We start from the raw sequence: 21,933 nt of genomic DNA on the forward strand, positions 1-21,933 counted from the left end.
AAGTTTGCTCTAATGTGGGTTACACACAATTGCATTTAAATATAAACAACACTATGCTAGAGTTAATTTATGTGTTGGCAGTATTTAAAGTAGCTTTAGACACAATGCCTCTCAGATAAACCACAATGAAGCTCCTCTGATCAATTAATTCTATATCATCAATGGGATTGCTTGTTGTGACAAACCCATTTCATCTCATTCGTTCTAGGCATTACTGTGTGGTTCAGGATTTCTTGTTTAATTAAATGTCCTTCATTTCTGTTAAAACCTCTGTGCGCTTTCATCACAGAGACTTCATTCAGGTTAACATCTGGATGCTAATCAGAGGATTGTGGTTTCTGGTGAAGGAGCCAGATGTCAGCCATATTAACTAGCCAAGACCAAAACAGTGTTAATTGAATTTGTCCAGACACAAATTCACTAATTTTCCATATCTATAAAATGTGCAACGGTCTTCTCAAAATATCATTTTACTGGAGTCAGTTTTGTGTTTAATCTCCATGCAAAGGTTTAAGCAAAGGAGCTTCACCATTTAATTCACATTGAGCCTTTTTTTAAGGTATGTATGTATTAGCAAACACCAGCGTATTTATTCAAATTGGAATAATAATGAAGTGACTGAAAGCTGAAATCTTTGGGGCTCTGCAGGAGTTTCCAGGCTGATAATTCATCTGTGATCATGTCTGATACCAACATCACCCTGAGTTGTGATCCACCAACCTCAAATCTTATTTAAGTGAGTCATTATTCTACAGTAAAAACAAATGTTCTGTCGCTGAATTGCCCCCAAAGATGTCATCAGAGTAATAAAACAACAAAAGGCATCATAATCATACATCAACATGGAATTTATTTTCACTTTAGTTTCAGATGAACATTTCACATTTTATACAAAATCATTAGAAAATGCCTGGCGCTCCGAAATCCCTCGGCTAATCCAAGTTTAGAGGATTCAAACAGCGGAGGATTAATAATGGGGAATCGTGTGGCATCCTGGACCAGGTGATGAAGCTCAGCCTGAGCTCCAGGTCAATCAAATTGTCATCCACAGTTCCCTTCATGGCCAAACACACTCTCGTCATGCCGTGGTAGTAATGTCAGAATATGGTACAGCAATGTCTTACCACAGCTAGTGAAGCACAGAGCAGATTCCTGCCTCTCTCGACTGATCTGCAGACCACCCCAAATAATAACCGACTAAATGTCTCGATGTATTGAAGTACCACATCAAAAAGTACCACGTCAACATCACCATGCACGTCGTCTTACGCAAGACACATCATTGGTTATGATTGGTTATGTAGATTTTTAAAAAAAAAGACTATCAGTGTAATGAAATGAACCAATGACTGCAGGCCAGAGGAGTGGGCAGCATGGGGTGTATGGGGGCAGAAAAGTCCACTGAGCCTCTATTCAAATGAGGTAAAGTGTGAGGAGGGGTAACAAGAGGAAGGTAATTACTCAGTATTTTGCTAATGTACATGCCCTGCATTCAAACACACGCAAATGAGGTCTCATTCCAGCACGCCGACACACACACTCTTTCACGCAAACACCTCCGCCTCATGCCATAAGCTTCTCAATCAGTCTTTGGGGGGGGGGTTCAGACCACCGTCAACAGGGGACAGTGTTCGATAACGTTAGAAGAGAAGGGTCAGGCAAGAGTAAGACTACACAACCCCAATAAAAATGTGACAACTGAAAATACCTTTTATTGAGCCGATGTGATCCCTTCTCAAATCAGAAGAAACCATGACGCTGGGGCAGCGAGGCACTTACACAATCAGCTTCTCTAACACAGTGTTTGCGTTAGTGTGTGTTTCCTCAGTGGACACACACAGCTACATTTATATATATATTTTAATCAAACATCCAACATACACTCACAGATACTGGTTTTCACACTGGAGCATGTTTTCAGCGGTTGGCACATGTACATGCAAAGCATTAGTTTGGCCGGCGCAGGCGAAACCAAAGGACAAGGGAGGAGGAAGAAAAAAAAACAAAAGAAGATGCGAACAGAAAGACACAGACAGACTTACAGACAGGCTCTTGAACACTTTCAGCGTTTGAAATTAGAAATACCCCCAGGTCTCTGATCCTGCCCCTGCCCCCCTTGTGTCACGTGTTCATAGCAGCACTAGAGGAGCCCTCTGATTGGTGGGTTCCGGCCTCCGTTAAGTTCATTCCGTTTCCAGGATGAGTGGTGGTTGCTCGTTCTCTTCTTCCAAACGCAAGTCATTGAGGTCGTCATCCAGCCCCGCCCCTCCAACAGCGCCCTGCTCATCAAGGTAACCTAGGCAACAAGTGGCCAAAATTCACATGGTCAAAGGCTTGGTACCTTAAGATTAGAATTGGTAATGTTTTTTAAACTTAAATTGCTTCAAACATGCCTGTACGACTGTAGGGTTACAATGAATCTGGGACTGTACTATCTAGACAACTGACTCCAAAGCAATTTTTATGGAAGAAAATGTGTCATACAAAAAAATTCGGAAAAAACAAAACAAAACAACAACCCATAAATAAATGTAATTGTTTCCACCAAAATTCGAATTAAAAATAAACGTAGCAGGAAATCAAAGACTTTAACAGCATGAGATACTGAGGATCTTCCACCACTGCTCCGCTGCATTGATGGACTTGTAGAAACGAGTCATTTCAGTCACTTCTGTTGACTGCAAAGCTTGCCGTCACACCATTAATGCACCAAGCCATGGTTCAATCTGATCTGAACGGAGAGATTCCCGTTTTTGTTGGACCAACAACTGGTTGTCTGATCCCAACCTTGGTCCAGGGGAAGTTTCTTACCTGCAAGTTTGTTTTGGATCTAACAGTTTGAAAGTTTGGACAGAGGTAGATATGAAAGCACCCTTAGTGATGCCATGGAAACCCTTATCCAAGACAAAACCCACTAACTGAGCCAAAACTCAACTTGTAGTGAAAGAAATGTTAAAATAAAATGGATTAAAGTCCATAAATAACAAAAGGCATCATCTCAGTACTCGACTGTTCTCTGGAGAAAGTTTTGGGAAAAATATTAAGAAAGATTTGGCGTGGAAAAAACTCGTTCCTAGAATGAGCTTAACTCCAACTTTTAACTACAGAAAGCCAAATTAAAAAAAAACAAAAAACTAAAATCACTTAATAGCGGAAAGAACATTTTGTTTTGTGGCTGATTGTGTCCAAAGTTTGGTGTAAAAACATCAAACAGGTCAGAGTTCTGCTCTACAGAGGAGAGGACATGTGACAGAGGAGCCGGGTGGAACCCATTCTTAAATTATGCCACTAACTTTGTTGGGGGGAGGTAACAACATGTTACTAAATAATTGTATGACAAACCTTTAGTGACTGCAGCACTGTAGGTTTGGGCCACAAGAGGGCGGTCATGTGACCCCTGCTCGAGGATCTCATTGGATGGCTCAGCAATGCCATCCAACCTGAAGTTAATTACGGTAGAAATCCAGTCAGAAACTCAGCTTTGACTGCAGACAGTGTTTAACTTCACATTAGTTGAGTATCTTCAGCCTCTCTCTATACATCACATCCACTTTGTGTCACCTGTGCTGCTTCATAAGCGTACACTCCCCTCCCTCCTGTGGATCCAGGTTGTACAGGTACAGGTAACCATCAGCAGCTGCCACCAACAACCTGGGAATCTTCTGGATCCTAATTTAAAACAAGAGGAAAAAAGATTGACAAACATTCAAGAGATCAGATATAAAGAGCATCTACAAATACATCCGTTTTTCCATTCACACTACTCAAAAACATCACTCTATAATTAGTTGCATATAGAAGTGCGTGTATACACTCACACAGCTAAGGCGCAGATGTTCTTGTGTCCGCAGAAAGGCAGGCGTACAGTTGCGAAGGCTCGCCCCTGTGTGAACATTTCTGTAACCTGGGAAGGCAGGTACGTAGTCGAAGCCATCAGGACCTTTCCCAGGTAGCCTCCCCAGGTGGTTGGCTCCTCTGCTGGCCTACACACACACAAAAACACTGGATGTGAGAAGCCTGTATTTATCTGAGGAAGGGAAAACACACTCTAGGCAAATGGGCAGGACACTCCAGCCCACGGCAGCCTAGTGTATGACTCTGAGAAAGGTACGTACACGTACTTCTCCTTCTGTGTTTCTAATTTGAAGATGTGGACCGTCTCCGTGTTGCTGGAGGCCGAGAGGTAAAGGCCTTCCATGCTGAACGCCAGCGAGCAAATGCTCACACACCTAAGATAAGACACACAATCATGACTGTACTTCGCAGTAAAACCAAACTATAGCACATCAATAATTAACTCCTTTACCTCTTGACTCCTCTTCGAAATTCAAAGAGCTTCTGTCCCTCTGGGATTGAGAAAACCCGAATGACTGTGCCCTGGGAGGATGTGAGAGATAAACAGAGGATGACAAAAGTTGGAGGGGAAGGAGCTAAAGTGACCCATATTTTCTCAGCTGGAAAAAAAATCCGATGAACTGTACAGTCACAGCATTACCTTCTCTGAGGCTGTGGCCAGTTTGGTTCCACTGGCATCGAAAGCCAGAGCTGCTAATGGGCTGTCATGAGCAGGAATCATATTAGCCGCTCGCTGGAAAACAAAGATCAGCTCTAGTTAGAGACGCAATACTGTGAAAGACAAACGCTGTGAGCACTGGTGACTGACAATAGAGGAGGAAGGAATCGAAAAAGTGTATTCATGGAAAGAAGACAAAATTAGAATTGAGAAGGCTGGTGTGAAAGCTACAATATCAGGCAGAGCTCCAGGCTGACTTGTTACACTTTTTGCACCATTAATAAGCCTTTAATTGTAACACACATGCATCCAGTGACACAACGATATTTTTGTCTCTTCTGTTAGTTAACCAACACAGGATAAAACAAGGCAGTCAGAGACTGCAAAATTGTGCGACACCCCTGAATTCAACATTTTACCCTGACCTAAACATTTTTGTGCTTCTGGCTTCCTGAAAATGTTGCTTTTTGTTGTGTGACTACAGTATTTTCCGCGCTATAAGGCACACTGGACTATAAGGCGCACCTTCAATGAATGACTTATTTTAAACCTTCTTCATATATAAGGCACACTGGATTATTATGTGTATCTGATTATAAGGTGCACCTTCAATGAATGGCCTATTTCAAAACTTTTTTCACATATAAGGCCCACTGGATTATAAGGCAAACTGTCGGTTTTTGAGAAAATTAATGGTTTTTAGATGCGCCTTATAGTGCAGAAAATACTGTATATCCCATCAGGTTTCAGAGATGTGTACCTAAAAAGGTATAAAAGTGAAAAAGTGATCTTGACATAGCTTTTCAAGGTCAAGGTTGTGATCTAGTTTTCATCCCCTTTCCTCACTGAATATAATGCCTTCTGTTTTGTCTTTTTATCTTATCTGGTTCCTGAGATATGTGAAAAAATCAGTTATGAGGGTGTTGCATTCTCACTGCCCCCAGCAAATGTTGGGTATGGGTAAAAAACAAAAACAAAACATGTATGAATACAAATTTTTCCACTTTATCAGACAGAAAAAACACACACACACAAAAAAAACTTGCGCTAATGAAAACTACAAAATTTAGATTTCACATCAATGTGTCTACAGATTGCAAAAAACACTTGAAAAATGTTATTTTCTTAATAGGTTGTTGCCTATAAAAGGCCAAACATACATAAATATTTTTGTACATAGCAAACATAGATAAACAGTCCACCCTTAAACAGTCCACCCTTAACCAGTACTAATGGAATACCATTTCCTTGAAGAATAACAATGTAAAAGCTCTTTTATGTGTTCAATGTGTCAGTTTTATGATTCTTACCACACAAAAACTATTAAAGGAAGACAGACGGATGAACAGAGATGTATGAGAACCAGTAAGTTGAGTTACGCTACACTTATCCGGTTTATCAGTTCACCTCATTCATGTGAAAGAGTCCTGTGGTCCCAACCAACACCCCATCCCCACCCAGCACTGTGAGGACTTCATTAAGTAACAATTATGTAGGGCAGATGGCCTTACTGGGTTGATGTTCACCTACCAGGTTCACTGTATCAAAGACCTGGACTTCTCCTATCGTAGCGCTGCCGGGATAGGCCAGGTAACAATTGTCATTGCTGATGGAAAGGGCGCACAATCCTGGAGAAACACGGACCAACAACAATGTGATTAACAAATAAAAACTAAAGAAAGAAAGTGATACTAATCAAAACTTGATAAGAACTGGATGTTGTTCATAGTTCTGATGACTGAATTTTTTGTGTGGCTATTAAATACAGAAATATTACTGAAGCAACAGCAAACAAAATGTTAAGTTGAAAAATGAACTGATAAAAACCAAATAGAAAATTAAGTCAAATAACTTAGCATTAACACGCAGTTCACTGAACTGAGGAAAAAAAGCCAACTCTTCGATTGCATGCTAACGCCTCTCAATTCATTACCATTTCATTGTCTTTGTAATTATCATTCACACTAACCTGAAGGGTTGGGCGGAGTTTCTCTGATTGTGTGTAACACTTTCATGTCTCTGATGTTGTGAATGTAAAGTGACTCCTCCAGACAAACGATCAGCCTCTGCAGGAGAAACCACAAAAACACCAACAAAATTATTTTTAAACAAAAAAGAATAAATCCTGTAGTGTTTGATGATGTGGTGAACATATTAAGTGAAAATGCTTTTTTCTCATCTTGAGCCTCATCCTCTCACCTGTCTGTTCAGCTTGACAGCCAGTATGGTATTGGAATAAGAGTAGTTGCAGATCTCAGTTCCTTTCTTGAAGTGGCAGACCTTGAGCTTCCTCGGCGCCTTCAGACTGACAATGGCCACCAGGCTGCTGGAGAACAGACGCTCCACAATACACACATCCTCCGTGTCCACTGGCAAGGACAATTATGAGCAGTTAAAAGGTGTGAAATGCTTCAAAGGAATTTATATTATCCAGACCTTTGAGTCACATGTTTTGGCCACTGTGGTGTATGGTGTTACTTTTATGAATGAATGTACTGTATGAAAAGACGTCTTTATAAATAAAGATGATAGCAATCACATGGCCAAAAACACTCACTGCCTGCCTCTGGTCATACAATTTCAACCTCCAACTGGCTGCTTTAGATTTGTCTTTTAATTAAAGAGTATTATCAAAAAAGTTCTAATACACTGACAATACACATGGAATTAACCAGTATGTTGCAGTACTGAGGAAGAAGCTCAATGCATTAGTGACTGGGTGAAGGCCTAAATGCTGACAAACCTAATTAATATTTAAGTCCTATAATAGTGCAGTGACTGTGTCCTGTCTAGACAACAAGTATCACACGTAAAAACTTGATATGTATGAGTCAGCAACCCCCAAACAAATACAGAAGTCTTGAAAGCTATTACGTATACGAGTGAGCAAAATGTACTCATGGCTGAATGAAGCACGCAGTAGGAAGACAGTATGAACAGAGCTGGGATTAGACTTACTACATTCATATATCTGCTCCAGTTTGTCCACAGAGGACAGGGAGAAAAACTTGTATCCCGATTTGGTGCCAACAGCTAAGGACCTAAAAGAACAACACAAACAGAGAAACAGGATCATTGAATAAATATTGCACCAGTAAAAATATTTCAACCTCGGAACATGATGACTCCACTGTTATCACGACTTGGAGAAATTTTCAACTGAAAACTTAAAGGGATCAGCCAATTTAATACCAGTGGAAAAAAACAGTACTGGTTAAGATGTAACCATGGATACACCAAAGGAGCTGTTTTGCAATAACCCTAAGTCCATGACGTCTTTAGCAGGCAATGGCAAATTTCGTGAAGTACTACTCCATGCACCACAACGACCAGTGTAACCACGTGGGTTGTTTGGGTCCATCTAAAGTAGTGAACCGGTTTGAGTTTTATTTCAATGCACAGTACGACACGACGCTCACGGACTAGCAACAGGCTAAACGAAAATAAACAGACATCGGTCGAACTGATACCAACATGCAGTCAGGGTGTCATTCATAACACTGGTCCAATCATTCCCCAAATGCTGACCTACATGGCTAAGAGTTAGCCGCATACAACATAGCATCACGGTGCCTACACAGCTAAGCTAATGACGAGTGAAGCTACACAAAGTGTTACCATTAACACAACAGCGTAGTTAGGTTAGTTACTGCCAACATCATCATGTATTAGTAGACAATTTACAGAGAAAAAATAATAAATGCAGACTATGTCTCATCTCGACGTGTCATCCCGCGGAACGCCCAGACAAGTCCTCATTATGCTAGCTAGCGTTAGCTAGCATAACAGCACAGGCCATGGGATCCCCAAACACCCGGGCCTGACTTACGTGATATCCTGATTAAAGTTGGCGAACAGGAGCTGGTTTCCGCCAGCATCCCCGCTTTGACTGGCCAGGTTCATTGGTTCGGCAACATGGACTGTTAACGCTCCGGTTGAAATGGCAGCAGTTAGGCCCTGGTTCCTGCTGCGTTCAGAGTGGGAGCTATCTCCTCAATGAGCCATCTCTGCTTCTTAACGCTACTGTACTGATTGTTGTTGTTTTTCATTGGGACTGCTGCTTCCCTCTTACTGCGCATGCTCCGAATACGCAACGTGCGGTGCTTTTAAAGAGCCAGAACAGTTTTGACAGCGATGGAAATTATTAAAAATGACTGAGAAATGTATGTTCTCATTGGTTAGAAACAGAGAAAACAGAAGCGACACTTCTTCTAATGCACAAAATACAGCGAATACAGTAATGTATTACAGTAATAATACGGGATATTGTGTAACAGCGCCCCCTATCGCCAATATGTACCAACAACATAGGTGGAGTATCGAATTACTCTGGCTGGTAATTTCAACATTTATTCAGCATTATTATGATAAAACCAATGTTTCGTAAAGACGTTTATAGTCTTAGAGTTTAGAGAGATGCTTCAAGAGCTATTCTGTAGTTAATTAGATATAACTCCATGTACTCTAATAACAACACTCCTAAAGTTCTTTAAAAAGTAAATATGAACGAGGAATAAAAATAAAACAACAACACAAATAAGAGGGAATCACAAAGAATTTGTCTCACACACAAATATAGAATATACATAATAAAATAACCATCTCTAACTGAAGAGGTAAGAGTTAGGTTTGTTTTTGAAGGTGGCTTAGTGAACAGGTGGAAGCTGAACACAGTGTATGGTGGTTATATGTATTGTTAAAGAGTCAAGAATCCCATGCTGAGGATTTTTTGAATCTCTGGTCATTTGACATTAACCTTCACATGAGCATGAAAATCATGTGTTTACAGGATAATTTAGATATGAGTCACAGTTTCCACCCAATTTTGTATTTTCAGTCCATGCTTGTCTCTTAATAACTACAGATTATTAGTAAGAATCAAGTGCTGAGCTCACTTTAAGATTTCAGCAAAGTCACATTTCTGGTCTTAGAGACTAATACAAAGGCATGCATGTTGACTGGACTCCATGGACCTCCACTCCAGAATCCAAGGTTGTTTATGAATTCCTGAATAGTTTTGATTCTGCGTCAGAGGATGTGCTTTTGTCTACTTCACTGTTTTTACCGACCGAATGGCTGCTTCTCCGCCAGATGTGTCTGCACAGGCAGAAGTCCAACACGCTGTCAACCGGCCTTTGGTTTGCACAAGCTACAGCTTCCAGATAAACATGAGGGGCACAGAGACAGGCTGGTTGGTCAAATGGAAAGAAAAGCTGCAGAAAAAAAACTCATCATGAAAATAAATTTAAAAAGGTCTGAATAAGAATATTAGATAAATGTCTTCTGCTGTTTCAATATTTAGCTTCTCTACGGCACATCCTTTGTCAAGATGAAAAATATGGTGCCATAGTACAAAAAGTGGTCTGAATTGTTACATGAGACATAAGAAACAGGAGTTTTATTCAGCTGTTTTGTTTAGCTGTTGATTATACAACAGCTTTGTCACCCATAGTAAATTTAATATTTTCATGCTGTGAAATAATGTAAAATATATTATCATGTTTAGGTATATTTTGCATCGGTTTAACCTGCAGAGCCCTAAAGGTAACTCAGGGATGCCATTATTTACCTGTGTTTATAGTCCTATCTTGCTTTTGACATTGATATTTTGAGTCTCAACTGTAAACATAACCAGAGTTGAATGTGTAGCACATTTTGTTTAAAGTCAGCAAACTTTGGATGACTGTGTGTTTGCTTAATGTATCTGTTCTGTCTCACACCGCTGCTGCAGTGTCACAAACGGCCTCTGCTGTCCGCTGTTGATGTTGGATAATATTTGATTTTCCACTCAGTTTGAGATACAGAGAGAGAGAGAGAGAGAGAGAGAGAGAGAGAGAGAGAGAGAGAGAGAGAGAGAGAGAGAGAGAGAGAGAGAGAGAGTGTCTATGTGTGTTGTTCGAAGACCAGCGTGGTGGATCTGCAAAATGAAATTTAGAGTCAGTTAAACCAAGCTACTACCCTTTTTATTGGGGGAGATAAATGTGTCTGTCATCAAGTAGAGTCATGGATGTTTAAAGCTCTGTGTTATTGTGTTCTCTATAAATATCCCCATCGTATACTTTATCAGTAATTTTGTTTCTTGTTCGAGAGAGATTCTTCTTCCTAAATGTAATTTTTTTATTTGTATTTATTTATTTACAGTACGTCCATCTGCTACCTGCATGATCATACGTTAAAATAAAAATATATTCAACTTTTGATATTAATAGAATTTTAATAAAAGGTGCACTAGTTATTCAACTTTTTAATCTGTGGATGAGGCATTTTTAGAGACTTAAACCTTAATTGTTCCCTATTTAAATATATAAATTAAATATACTCCATTAAAAGGAACTGAAAAGTACCTCAAAAGTAAAAGTACATAAATAAATCAGTAAAATGTTCATGTGTACAAATAATAACACGTTTTTTTTGTGCTGTTGTAGCTTGTGATGGAATTAACTAATTTAACTATGTACTTTAGTGTTTCAAATACAACAAATACAACCTTCGAAATGCAGTGTGAGCAAATTCAACACATACTGTAAGAAAAATTGGGATCTAGATACAATAATTTTATGTAACTAACTGATATCAAATTAAAGTCAGTGTAAGAGGCCACAATATAATTCTGAGGGATAGCAAGATTCCTAATAGGAGAAAGAAATAAAACTCCACAAAAGAATTTCTCTGCATTTCAGTGATTGTTTTACGTTCCAGCTTTAAGACATCATTTACTGTAAATAAAAGCAATACTTTCACCTCCACCCTACCCCACCCCTGCTTTTTTGAGTACATTTAATTTGAATTACTAAATGTGATCTATTTATTGTCTCTTCTTTATGAATTTCATCTTGTGATGTTTCTTCCTGCTGCCTTTTCAGTAACAAGTGACAGGTAACCGAACTGATGACCATCAAACTTTATTCTCTCTGTTCAGAGCCTAAAACAGATCTTCTAGGTTGAAATGTTAATTTTGATGCAAGAGTGATTGTAGCTTAATTTTGGAAAATAAACATATTTTGAGACCACATTCTGTTGGATGTGCAGAATAATGTACTCCTGTCAAGTTTTCTGCAGATGCACAGAGCTGCAGGGCTCTGTGTCAGACTGTTGAGTCAGATGTTGTTAATTTGACCACTTTTCACAAGTATTTCCCATTATTTATACTTATTTTATCGCGAATGACGTCCTCTGTAATAAATCATCCGGTTTATCAATCTGTTGACCTCCCTGTATGTTATCCCAGGTTCGGTGCGTCAGGCCGGCGTTCAGCTGCAGACGTGAGCCGCCAGGAGAAAGTGTTGTTGAGGGGAGGGGTTGCTGTGTGTTATCATCAGCCAGGATCCGAGGGGAGGGGATGAGAACCAGAGCATAGGAGGGGTTTTACCAACCCAGTCCCGCGGAACATCCTGCAAACACATCTGATCCTCAGAACAAAACTGCGCGGTTTCCCCCGCCGCCTGTCGGTCCGTGGCCTCGTGTTCCTGCCGGGGATGAGTGTTTGCTGGACCCCCGGGGGAATTCCGGTGCGACTCTAGACAAAGTCCTCCAGTTGCTGTTGTGTGTCTGTCTGTGCAGGACGCAGCCCCGCTGGACTTTATTAGTTTTAAATGTTAAAACGATGTGACATCGGAGGTGGGAGACGGTGCTGTTGGTAAACAGAGCGCAGAGCGCACCGACGCGGGATGGACTTCAGGAAGACCAAATTTAAAAGGTGAGTTTATTCTGTCATAGAAGTTAGACTGGTTTGTAGAATTAATGCCTGACATGTCGTGTGCGTCCATGCGTACTGACACAGGAACAGGGAGTTATGGATTAGTTGTGTGTATGTGTGTATGTAACAACTTTGGACTGTAGTTGGAGGTTATGTAATACTTCATAGTTTCTTTGTTTGCAAGATCATCCTGTATAGCAATGTCAAAGGAATTAAAAAAATAATTCTGGATCCCCCTACATCTGGATGGACAGAACATCTATTGATGTCTCTTCTGGCCCAAGATCCATCAAGATCCATCCTCCACAACTGATGCTCCTGTCAATGATTGAGGATGGAAAACAATGCAAAACAATCCACAAATGATCACGGGTGAAAATATCGCCTCCTGAGTGGAGGTAAAATAGATCTTGATGTACTGTCATGGGAAAAAAAAAGTTTTCCTCATAAAACACAATTCTAAACACTGTGAGAGCAGTTTATTCAAATTTTCAACATAGTGTGTGTTGTGCCCTGGGTGCAATGACATAACAATCCATTCGTAACGATGGTTTTGGATGAGGAATGTTCACTATTTAATCACTAATCACCACCTCATCCATATTTCTGCCTCATTGTTCAGTTTAGTACAGTAAGTGTGTAAATGGGAGATGACAGCCATCGTGAAAACCACAGTTTGAGTCTAAGTGGGGAAGAATTAGATCTTTTACACACACACACACACACACACACACACACACACACACACACACACACACACACACACACACACACACACACACACACACACACACACACACACACACACGGCCTTTTATTGGACACCATGACCCAAAGGTTCTGATCCTCTTAAATGCAACCTATTAATGCATGGAATGTGCTGTAATGGGCTTTTATAACTAAACACTCTGAGGTAAGAACTTGCCACAACTATGCACACACACACACACACACACACACACACACACGCACACACGCACGCACACAAGCACGCACACACACATTCACGCACACACAAATACATGCACACACACATACACGCACGCACACACACACACACACACACAGAAAGTAAAAGGTAAACAGAATCTAGACTAAGAGAAGGAGCACTGTGCTGATGAGTACAATACTTCCTCTGATCAGAGCTTGTGAATCTCATAATTTCCTTTCAATTACACACACCCACACACACACATACACACACACACACACACACACACACACACACACACACACACACACACACACACACACACACACACACACACACACACACACACACACACACACACACACACACACTGTTCTGTCAACTGATTAGAGGACATCAGACTGTTGTGTTCTGCTCCATTGCATGCCCTACAATGCAGCAACAGTGCTCTCAGAGTTACTGTTTTCTGGTTGTACAGTTGGGAAACAAAAGGATGGGAGTCATTTGGGGCCGCATGCAACAAAGAGCCAGAGGGGAAATGGTTCATTTATATCCATTGACCACACGTTACATCACGGCTCTCACTTCCATCCTCTGGTTAATGACTGAAAAAGGTCTGAAAGCTGCTGTGTGGTGAGATCAGGTACCAACAGTCTAATGAAGCCTGAGCTAAATTGTCATGAGCTGCTTAACAAACTGGATGGGGTTTGCAGCAGTTTGACTCGTAACAAGTTGTTCAAATACCTACAGCTGAGTCATCTATCCATGTCTATTATCCATGCCCTTTATTCCTTAGCCCATTGCCCTTTATGCATTAGCCTATTTATGTCTCTGTATTTGTATATTCTCTTTATTTAGTGGGTTATTATTATTTATATTCTCTGTATCTGGTGGGTTTTATTTATTACTCTTTCTATTTGGTGTTGGCATTACTTTCTGTGTGTCTTTCTGTGTACTCACTGTGCTGTGTGTAATGTGACGGAGAAATTAATTTCCCTGATGGAACCTCCTGAAGGGATGAATAAAGTCCTACTCTACTCTCTCTACTCTCTCTCTCTATCTCCACCAACAGACGACAGAGGACATGACATGATCACCTAACTTTGTCAGGCGTTTATTGTCAGATGTCTGAAGTGTTCTACAAGGGAAATTCTGGCAGAGAAGAGTTCAGAACGTTCTGAAGGAGCTCTAAACGTAGATTCAGGATTTCATTCATTCTAATCTTGTATTGTGGCTTAGTGTGTAAATGGTTTCCTGACTGCTGAAATTTTAATGACTGTGGCTTCTGCACCCCAGAGAGCTTTTTTAGGTTCCACATAGGACACATCACTGGACAGAATGAACCCCATGAAGGTGTTTCTGTGTGTATTGGAGCATCTTGTGGAGCTCATTGCTTTGAATTCAGGGATTATATGAGTAAGAATCTGCTGATTGTTGTTTGTAAGTTTAGTAACTGATTCATTATCTAATGCAGGGGAGCGTATATGTACACAACTAATAATTGCAATGAGGAGTCTTCATTTGAAAAACTGTGTTTGTGGCTCAGTTAATAAGAAAAGACACATGTTTTATGTTTTGTGTATTTGGAAAACCCCTGACACTTTCTACTATTTAACTACAACAAATGAAAAAAGATAAAGGACACCTTGAACTGAAAACACACATATGTTCCTTTCATTGGTCTCTTTTCAAGCCACCAAACCACAATCATGTCACAGATGTTCACAGGATCAATATGATCAAGAAGACGAAGCAGTTTAGAATGCCAGATTAACATCATGTCTGAGGTTCATCACCATGAAATAATCTATTTTATAAAACAGGTGACACTTTCTTTCAATATGAAAGATTACCTTTGTTACTGCTGTTAAAGATGTTTAAGGTTTTTCATTGTTCTGGTTTGTCGTAATTCAGCAGAATTGATATCCGTCCGTCTATCCGTCCGTCCATCCATCCATCCATCCATCCATCCATCCATCCATCCATCCATCCATCCATCCATCCATCCATCCATCCATCCATCATGGGACTATTATTTTATCTTGGGATTTAAGACTTTTTTCTTGATTACTGTTCTTTCAAAAAATCCACATCAGGAGCTGTCTTTAAAATAATACTTGAGATACTCAGATGTTTTTTCTCTGAACGTTACTTTCTTTGGTCCCATATGTCTTTCCATTGTTTTGCTGTGTTTTGTAAGACTCCCTGCTGTATTAACAGGAGTGTTTTGGTAACCTGGTGTTTTATAGACTTGTAAATGAGGGTTGAAGCACATTTTAAACCTTTTTGTCTTTTCCGATTCATGTTCTCCTGTCTGCTCCCTCCCATGGAGAATTAATAGACTGTTCCGACAAACAGCTGCTTGTTATGTGTGAGTGTGTGTGTGTGTGTGTGTGTGTGTGTGTGTGTGTGTGTATGCATATTATGAAGATCAACCTAGATGTGTAATCAGAGTAACGCATCTGACCGAAACACACACACCTGTGGCCTTGCACCAGAATTTACATTGCAGTTATTGTGTGTATGTGCTTGTTTGTTTGTTTAGTTATTTATTTATTTGTGTGTGTGTGTGTGTGTGTGTGTTTATGTGTATTTGTTAGTTTGTGTGCTTGTTGGTGGTTGTGTATCTTAGCATATAAAATTTGGTTTCGTAACATCTCCAGATGTGTTTTTCCGTGCAAGGCATTGCAAGATTATTGTTGATTAAATAGCCTGCAAACACACACACACACACACAAACACACACACACACACACACACACACACACACACACACACACACACACACACACACACACACACACACACACACACACACACACACACACACACAGATCTCCCTTCATTCCCTGAACACGTCTTCTTTCTGTCTCTTAGGTTCATGAACTGCAGGGTTCCGGCCAGTAAGAGATACCAGCCCACTGAATATGAACACGCTGCAAACTGTGCCACACATGGGGTGAGCCAAACAAATGTAAATAGATAAACACACTTTAAGATCAAATCCTCCTCCTTTCCTCTTGGAGTTTTAAATTTCTTGGTTTACTCTATCTCACACTGTCTCTGTTGTCGGTCATTGTGTAGAATGTCAGATGAGAGAATCATCTGAATCGATGGATGGGATTGTGAGGAATGTGGAGGATGTTAGTGGGTTTTAATCCTTGATTCACTCTGTAGTTTTCCCTAATCCGCTGTAATCCCAGTGTGCTTCCACCTCTGAGAGAGCAAGAAGCAGATAAAATGAACAGATGAAACAGGAAACGCACTGTATTTTTTCATGCGCAGTCTGGAGTACATCACAAATGTAGTATCATGTTCACATTTTTATTAAATACATTTCTAAGTTAAAGATAGTTACACATTTTTGCAAATCATTTGCAAGCGAATCAAATGAGAAGTGTGATAGCCCTTTCATGTTTGCATGTAAATGTGAAGCTACAGTCAGATAATTACCTTATCTCAACATAAACAAAAGGTGTGAAAGAGGAGCAAACTGTTTAATCAGATGTGAAAACTAGTATCTGGAGATTAGTTTGTTGTTTATTAATTATGAAGCAATTGACAAGCAAATCAGGAATGACATAAAAACGTATGACTTGTGACTGTGATTATTATCTTAGCCTGAATTAACAATGTGTAACTAATATTTTATATTGATTTCATGCATATTTTAAAGATGAGAGGATTAGAAGTAAAGTGTCTCATATGATGTAAAACAACAATGTGTATGTCATCAGAAAAAAATAGGATGTGTTCTATGTCTTGTTCCAGTTGTGGATCCTCCCAAGTCTAGTGGGGGGGTCTGTGCTCTACTTCCTGTCAGAGGACCAATCGCATCGTGTGGCCGCCTGGCTCTATGGGAGTGGTCTCACTGGCCTGTTTGTCACCTCAACACTCTTCCACACAGCTGCCTGGAAAATCAGCCACCTCCGGTGTGTGCGTGTGTGTGTGTGTGTGTGTGGGGGGGGGGATTTAACAGATGGAAGTGTGTTTATTATGTTCACAGACATACAGTTGGTTAATTATAACACAGCCAGAGGGTCAGAGGCCAAACAGCAGATGTGGCATAATAATGAAAATATCCCATATCATCTTCCGCTACCTGCTCACATGTGGAAATGCTGAGTTTTTAACATGTTATGCTGTTCAAAAATCAATGGACAGGCTGGGTTCAGGAAAGCAAAGGTCCAAAAACCGAAAGGAGTAAACAAAGATGGAACATTAATACACAGGGGGGATAACTGGTAAAGTACGAGAGGAAAAACTGACCGGAAGTCCTTGTCTTGGTCCAGTTATCCCTCTTCTAAATCTGTCAGATGCTGCAGCTATGTTGTGAAGTATTAGGTGAGTATTTGTTTCTTTGATTCCTCTCTGGAATCAGTTTTCAGAACAGAAAGTTGTTTTCAGTCAAGCTCCAGGACTAAATTCACTTCAAAATATAATTCTTGTTTATAACTCTGAGCTATTTAGTGTAGAACCAATATTTTCCCAGAAAAATTATTTATCAAAGAATGTGGTTCCATAACTCTTCTTCCAACTCTAACTTGTGCTCCAGCTTCTCTGAACTTTCACATGGTATTACCAAGCAGACACAATAAACAGAGTTTTATATGTCGAAGGTCAGGGTTAGATGGGGACAATATGAGATGCTATCACTTACATAAAAGTATTGCAGTGCAAAAGTTCTTAAGTAATTCAAATCTTTGTTTTTGCAGGTTGATTGTATGTAGATGATGGAAATAAGACCACGATTATTCATAAACTAAACTTTTCTTTTGTTATCTTCATCACTATTCAGGAAGGTGGAGCAGCGTTTCCACATGTGTGACAGAATGGCCATTTACTTCTTCATAGCATCCACTTATTCTCCCTGGTGGGTCACATGGTCACAGCCAGTAGTATACCATTCATATGCTGTTTGATGGCTGTTAAAGAGGGTTAACAAGCTCACTTCATGAACACACTGTCCTCAGGTTGATGCTGAGGGAGCTCGGGCCCTGGTCCTGCCACATGCGCTGGCTGATATGGGTCATGGCTTGTGTGGGATCCGTGTATGTCTTCTTTTTCCATGAGAGGTAACAAAGCCTTCCCTTTGTGTCTCTGCTGTGTGTCCTGGTTTTTACACAATTAACTTTGAAACCAAACTCCCATCTTCAAGCCTTCAAAGCAACCTTAGACTGTTGTTTGATGCAGGAACAATTGCATAGGAAATTTGGAGGTATTATCTTTTCACGTTTCGGTTTTTCACCTCCAGGTACAAGCTGGTGGAGCTGCTGGGATATGTGGCTATGGGTGCCGTTCCTGCTCTAGCTATCCTGTTTATGGTAAGACCTGAGAGTCACAGGCATTGTCTGTCTCCATTTCTCAGAAACAGGGTTTCTTCTGTAGGCCCCTCTTCCACCGCAGCAGACTTCCTGCAATTGTGTGGGACTCAGTATTAACAAAACCAAAACATGGGTTTTGTGTATTTGTTTGAAATCATAAACTGTATATAGTCTTCCCACTTTGTCTCAGTCCACCAGTTTGGTCCAGGCTTTTTTTTTTTTATTGCCCCAGAGGATGAATGCTAATGATGTTGTTGATCGCCTGACATTTCCTCTGACTCAACCATTATGTTCACATTTGTGGTTTTTAAATAAAATGTCTCAAAAACCACAGACTGGATTTCATTGAAGTTTGTTTCAGACATAGATGTTTTCCTAAGGCTGAACTGCAACAACCAATCTCTAATCATTCTGTCTCAGCTGTACATTATGATAATTATAAAACCTTTGTATGCTATTTAAAGATGGTGAGCATTACAAACATTATTCGGTACCTGTGAAATATGAGCATGAACTTATCATCATTTGGAGTATGTTTGCATTCAGATGTTAATATTTAAAGCAGCCTTTACGCAGAAGTGTAAGCCAGCATTTGCTAAAAACTTGTTTTGCACCAGCCGTCGCCAGTTATAAACACAATTCTTTATGGACACGGGGTTTTGCAGCACACAAAAACAGTGAAATGTTGCCCTTTTATTCAGTATTACAGACTTAAGTATCTCACTTCATCAAAGCATGGTGGTATGTCTGAAATCCAATTTCTGTTGCATTAAATGCTAAACCTACATTGACATGTCGTTTTTCAGGATAGTTGCTGTACTGTGTCTCAGCCTTTTGCAGAGATGATCTTTTCTGGCTGAGGTAATAACATGTTAAAATCATCCATTATTTGCACTGCAGTAATGAGACAACAACTTAAGACAACATCACACAAAGTGTTGTATTATATTTTTGGCAGTCCTGCTTCCTAAGGTGAAGCAGGGGTGAATCTGCCCTGGAGCACGACCATTTTTATTCTGTTTACCTGATGTAAAAAGTGTTCAGACTAACAGATCACTAGAGTTCAGGCATGTTTACAAGCAGTGTTGGTTACCAAATATTTTGCATACCAGTATCTTAGCTTGGATGATTTTACTCTCTGGACTACACATCCTTCCTCCAGGGTTAGATCAAACTCCGCAAACTCAAACTCAGAAAATAACACAAACTTTCGAAGAGACACAAGGCCTTTTACATTATAGAGAAACCCCTTTTTGCGCCATTTAGTGCATTTTGTAAACAAATGGATGCTAACAGTTAGCTCAGCAATGCCTCAGCGCAGATAGCTGCAGTGTTTTACATCATTTTAGAGATTTTTCTTGAAATCCCATTAAAAGTCCAAACGGTTTTTTCACCTGTTAATTGCACTAAAGGTGTTCATATCATATTAGTGTTAAATGTTCAAAATGGATCAGAAGTACATGTTTTAATTATAGGATAACTAACTATAGAAATGTTTCTTCCTTAATTTGCTATTTTGACATAAACGGTGACTGTGCAATGAAAAGCTAGTCAAATGCATTATTATTAAGACTGCCCCTCAACCTCTGTTAACAGTATCCTGAGTACATGGAGGCTGACTGATGTGGTCAGGTGCCTTCTTCCTGTGGCTGGCAAAATATAACACACAGCAGTATGAGATTACTGCTGTAAACAATAACATTTTTCTCACCATTTATCTTTATAAATAAATGTGAGTTTTAAAACCACTTTTTGCTTTATTGTGTTGTGAAATGTTTTCCTCATTTTTTAAATGAAAACCTCTTTCCAGGTGGAGCGTGCAGGTGTGTGTGAACTGGCAGTGGGCGGTCTCTTCTACGTGGTGGGCGTGATCTTCTTTAAGTGCGATGGCATTGTCCCTTTCGCCCACGCCATTTGGCATCTTTTTGTCGCAGCAGGAGCAATCATTCACTATTACGCCATCTGGAGGTACCTGTACCTGCATGAGCCACCGCTGCACATATCAAGGTGACGCATCACTTGGCTGACTGACAAAACTTCTGTGTTTCGGTTACAAGAGACCTGACTGTATGCCGACTGCACTGAGATATGATGAAATTCTGGTGGATTAAACATTCAATATGCTACATGTTAGAATTCACATGTGTAGCAGCTCTGGGTATGAATCTACCTCATGGGAGATGTTTGCAAAGTAGTATTCAGTATTTTAATGACTTAACATTTTGGAAAGGACATATATGACCACTTTCTTGCCAATTTAACAGAGAACATCGCTATGATAGACATGTAAAGCACCTTTGAGGCTCACCAAGTCTAACCTTCTCATATCAGGGTGCTGAGAAGTAAAAAGACGATGACATTCACTGTGTAGTTTGTTTGGTTTGTACTAAAATCAAGATGTAAAAATGATAAAATGCAGTTTTGTTTGGTTTAATACAGAGTGGTATTTTTTGGCTGGAATTAGTGACTTCTTGGAGATTTGTCGTCACTGCGGCTGTCAGGAAACTAGATTATCTTCCAGGAAGTCACTGCCTCTGTCCTAAATTAAACCACTGACATGAGAGTTTCATTGTTTGTCTTGCTCTCTAAAAGGAAGCCATAAGCAGATGTGTCTAACTATTCCTATATTCACATATCTCTGCTGCTGTTTTGTCGATGACTGCCATTCATTCCACCACCTAGATTACCTGGGATTAACTCGTCCCCTTTCCTATCCAAATCATATATCTGCCAAATGTTGACTGACAGGCATTCCTGTACATTGTTGCCAATTCCCATTTTTAAACAGTATATTGGGTGTAACCACTTTTTCTTTAAAAAAAAAAAAAAAATTCATTTGACGTTTCATGGCAGTAAAACAAAGTGAAACAAATATTGTATCTTTGCTGCTGCTGGTTTTACATATATATATATAAAACATCTGAAGTTGACCTTGACTGCATAATGGAGGCTGCAGATAGATTTAAGGTCACCGTGTAACTGCTGGATGACACACTGATAAATTATCACTCACTGAAGAGACAGACAGCATTTAACGTCACATTTATCATGGATCAGCCTCAAGATCAATTCTCGTGATTTTACTATGATGTAATTTTAATCTTATGTTTAATGTGTCTTCCATCAAATGTTATAATCATAGTAAATGTTGAGGCTTTTGCATTGATTGTCTTGTTGAGAATAAGATTGCATTTTCTATATGTTTGGAATTTCCTGAGATTCTCCAAGACAGAATTTATATACATGGACGTGTCATACATGTAGATGACATAGGCAAATATTTATACTTGTTCAAACACTGTAAATCACACCAGCAGGTTGTCTCCAACCTCGAGTTGTTCGACTGCTTCTATTTTTACTTACAAAAAACAGAGCAGTTACTCAGGAAGTTAGTATTTCTTATTTTTTTCTTTTTAAATCAGATGATCTATTTTTTTTCTATTTCCACTGTTAAATAAAATAAAGAAGA

The 21,933-nt window shown here is 39.8% G+C and overlaps 2 protein-coding genes across 6 annotated transcripts; one reads left to right on the forward strand and one right to left on the reverse strand.

Moving 5' to 3' along the window:
* Nucleotides 1-830: 830 nt before the first annotated feature.
* wipi2 (WD repeat domain, phosphoinositide interacting 2) lies at nt 831-8,570 on the reverse strand. Of its 3 annotated transcripts, none has more exons than XM_068336119.1 (12): nt 8,343-8,570; nt 7,472-7,554; nt 6,713-6,882; nt 6,483-6,579; nt 6,044-6,141; nt 4,496-4,588; nt 4,307-4,377; nt 4,122-4,229; nt 3,819-3,983; nt 3,562-3,669; nt 3,343-3,440; nt 831-2,296 (listed from the first exon to the last, which is right to left on the reverse strand). In XM_068336119.1, the coding sequence occupies exons 1-12, from the start codon at nt 8,414-8,416 to the stop codon at nt 2,184-2,186; spliced, it is 1,278 nt and encodes a 425-aa protein (XP_068192220.1). In that variant the 5' UTR covers nt 8,417-8,570; the 3' UTR covers nt 831-2,183. The 3 variants fall into 3 exon arrangements, with proteins under 3 accessions (XP_068192220.1, XP_068192219.1, XP_068192221.1); XM_068336118.1 differs by having other exon boundaries at nt 4,116-4,229; XM_068336120.1 differs by lacking the exon at nt 831-2,296 and having other exon boundaries at nt 3,364-3,485; nt 4,116-4,229.
* Nucleotides 8,571-11,908: 3,338 nt separating this feature from the next.
* On the forward strand, nt 11,909-21,932 carry mmd2a (monocyte to macrophage differentiation-associated 2a). Of its 3 annotated transcripts, XM_068337049.1 has the most exons (8): nt 11,909-12,209; nt 16,018-16,114; nt 16,912-17,072; nt 17,939-18,013; nt 18,114-18,215; nt 18,395-18,464; nt 19,271-19,325; nt 20,275-20,412. In XM_068337049.1, exons 1-7 carry the CDS (start codon nt 12,181-12,183, stop codon nt 19,322-19,324), a joined length of 588 nt encoding a protein of 195 aa, XP_068193150.1. In that variant the 5' UTR covers nt 11,909-12,180; the 3' UTR covers nt 19,325; nt 20,275-20,412. The 3 variants fall into 3 exon arrangements, with proteins under 3 accessions (XP_068193150.1, XP_068193148.1, XP_068193149.1); XM_068337047.1 differs by lacking the exon at nt 19,271-19,325 and having other exon boundaries at nt 20,275-21,932; XM_068337048.1 differs by lacking the exon at nt 19,271-19,325 and having other exon boundaries at nt 16,018-16,099; nt 20,275-21,927.
* Nucleotide 21,933: the final 1 nt, after the last annotated feature.

The sequence above is a fragment of the Antennarius striatus genome, chromosome 16, assembly GCF_040054535.1.
Source record: "Antennarius striatus isolate MH-2024 chromosome 16, ASM4005453v1, whole genome shotgun sequence".
NCBI lineage: Eukaryota > Metazoa > Chordata > Actinopteri > Lophiiformes > Antennariidae > Antennarius > Antennarius striatus.

Coding starts and splice junctions, on each gene's coding strand:
- mmd2a (XM_068337047.1), top strand. CDS start 12,181: ATGGACTTCAGGAAGACCAAATTTAAAAG. Junction 18,014..18,113: donor GCATCCACTTATTCTCCCTG/GTGGGTCACATG, acceptor CACTGTCCTCAG/GTTGATGCTGAGGGAGCTCG. Junction 18,216..18,394: donor GTCTTCTTTTTCCATGAGAG/GTAACAAAGCCT, acceptor TTTCACCTCCAG/GTACAAGCTGGTGGAGCTGC.
- wipi2 (XM_068336118.1), bottom strand. CDS start 8,416: ATGAACCTGGCCAGTCAAAGCGGGGATGCTGGCGGAAACCAGCTCCTG. Junction 4,230..4,306: donor TTTCGAAGAGGAGTCAAGAG/GTAAAGGAGTTA, acceptor GTCTTATCTTAG/GTGTGTGAGCATTTGCTCGC. Junction 3,441..3,561: donor ACGCTTATGAAGCAGCACAG/GTGACACAAAGT, acceptor AATTAACTTCAG/GTTGGATGGCATTGCTGAGC.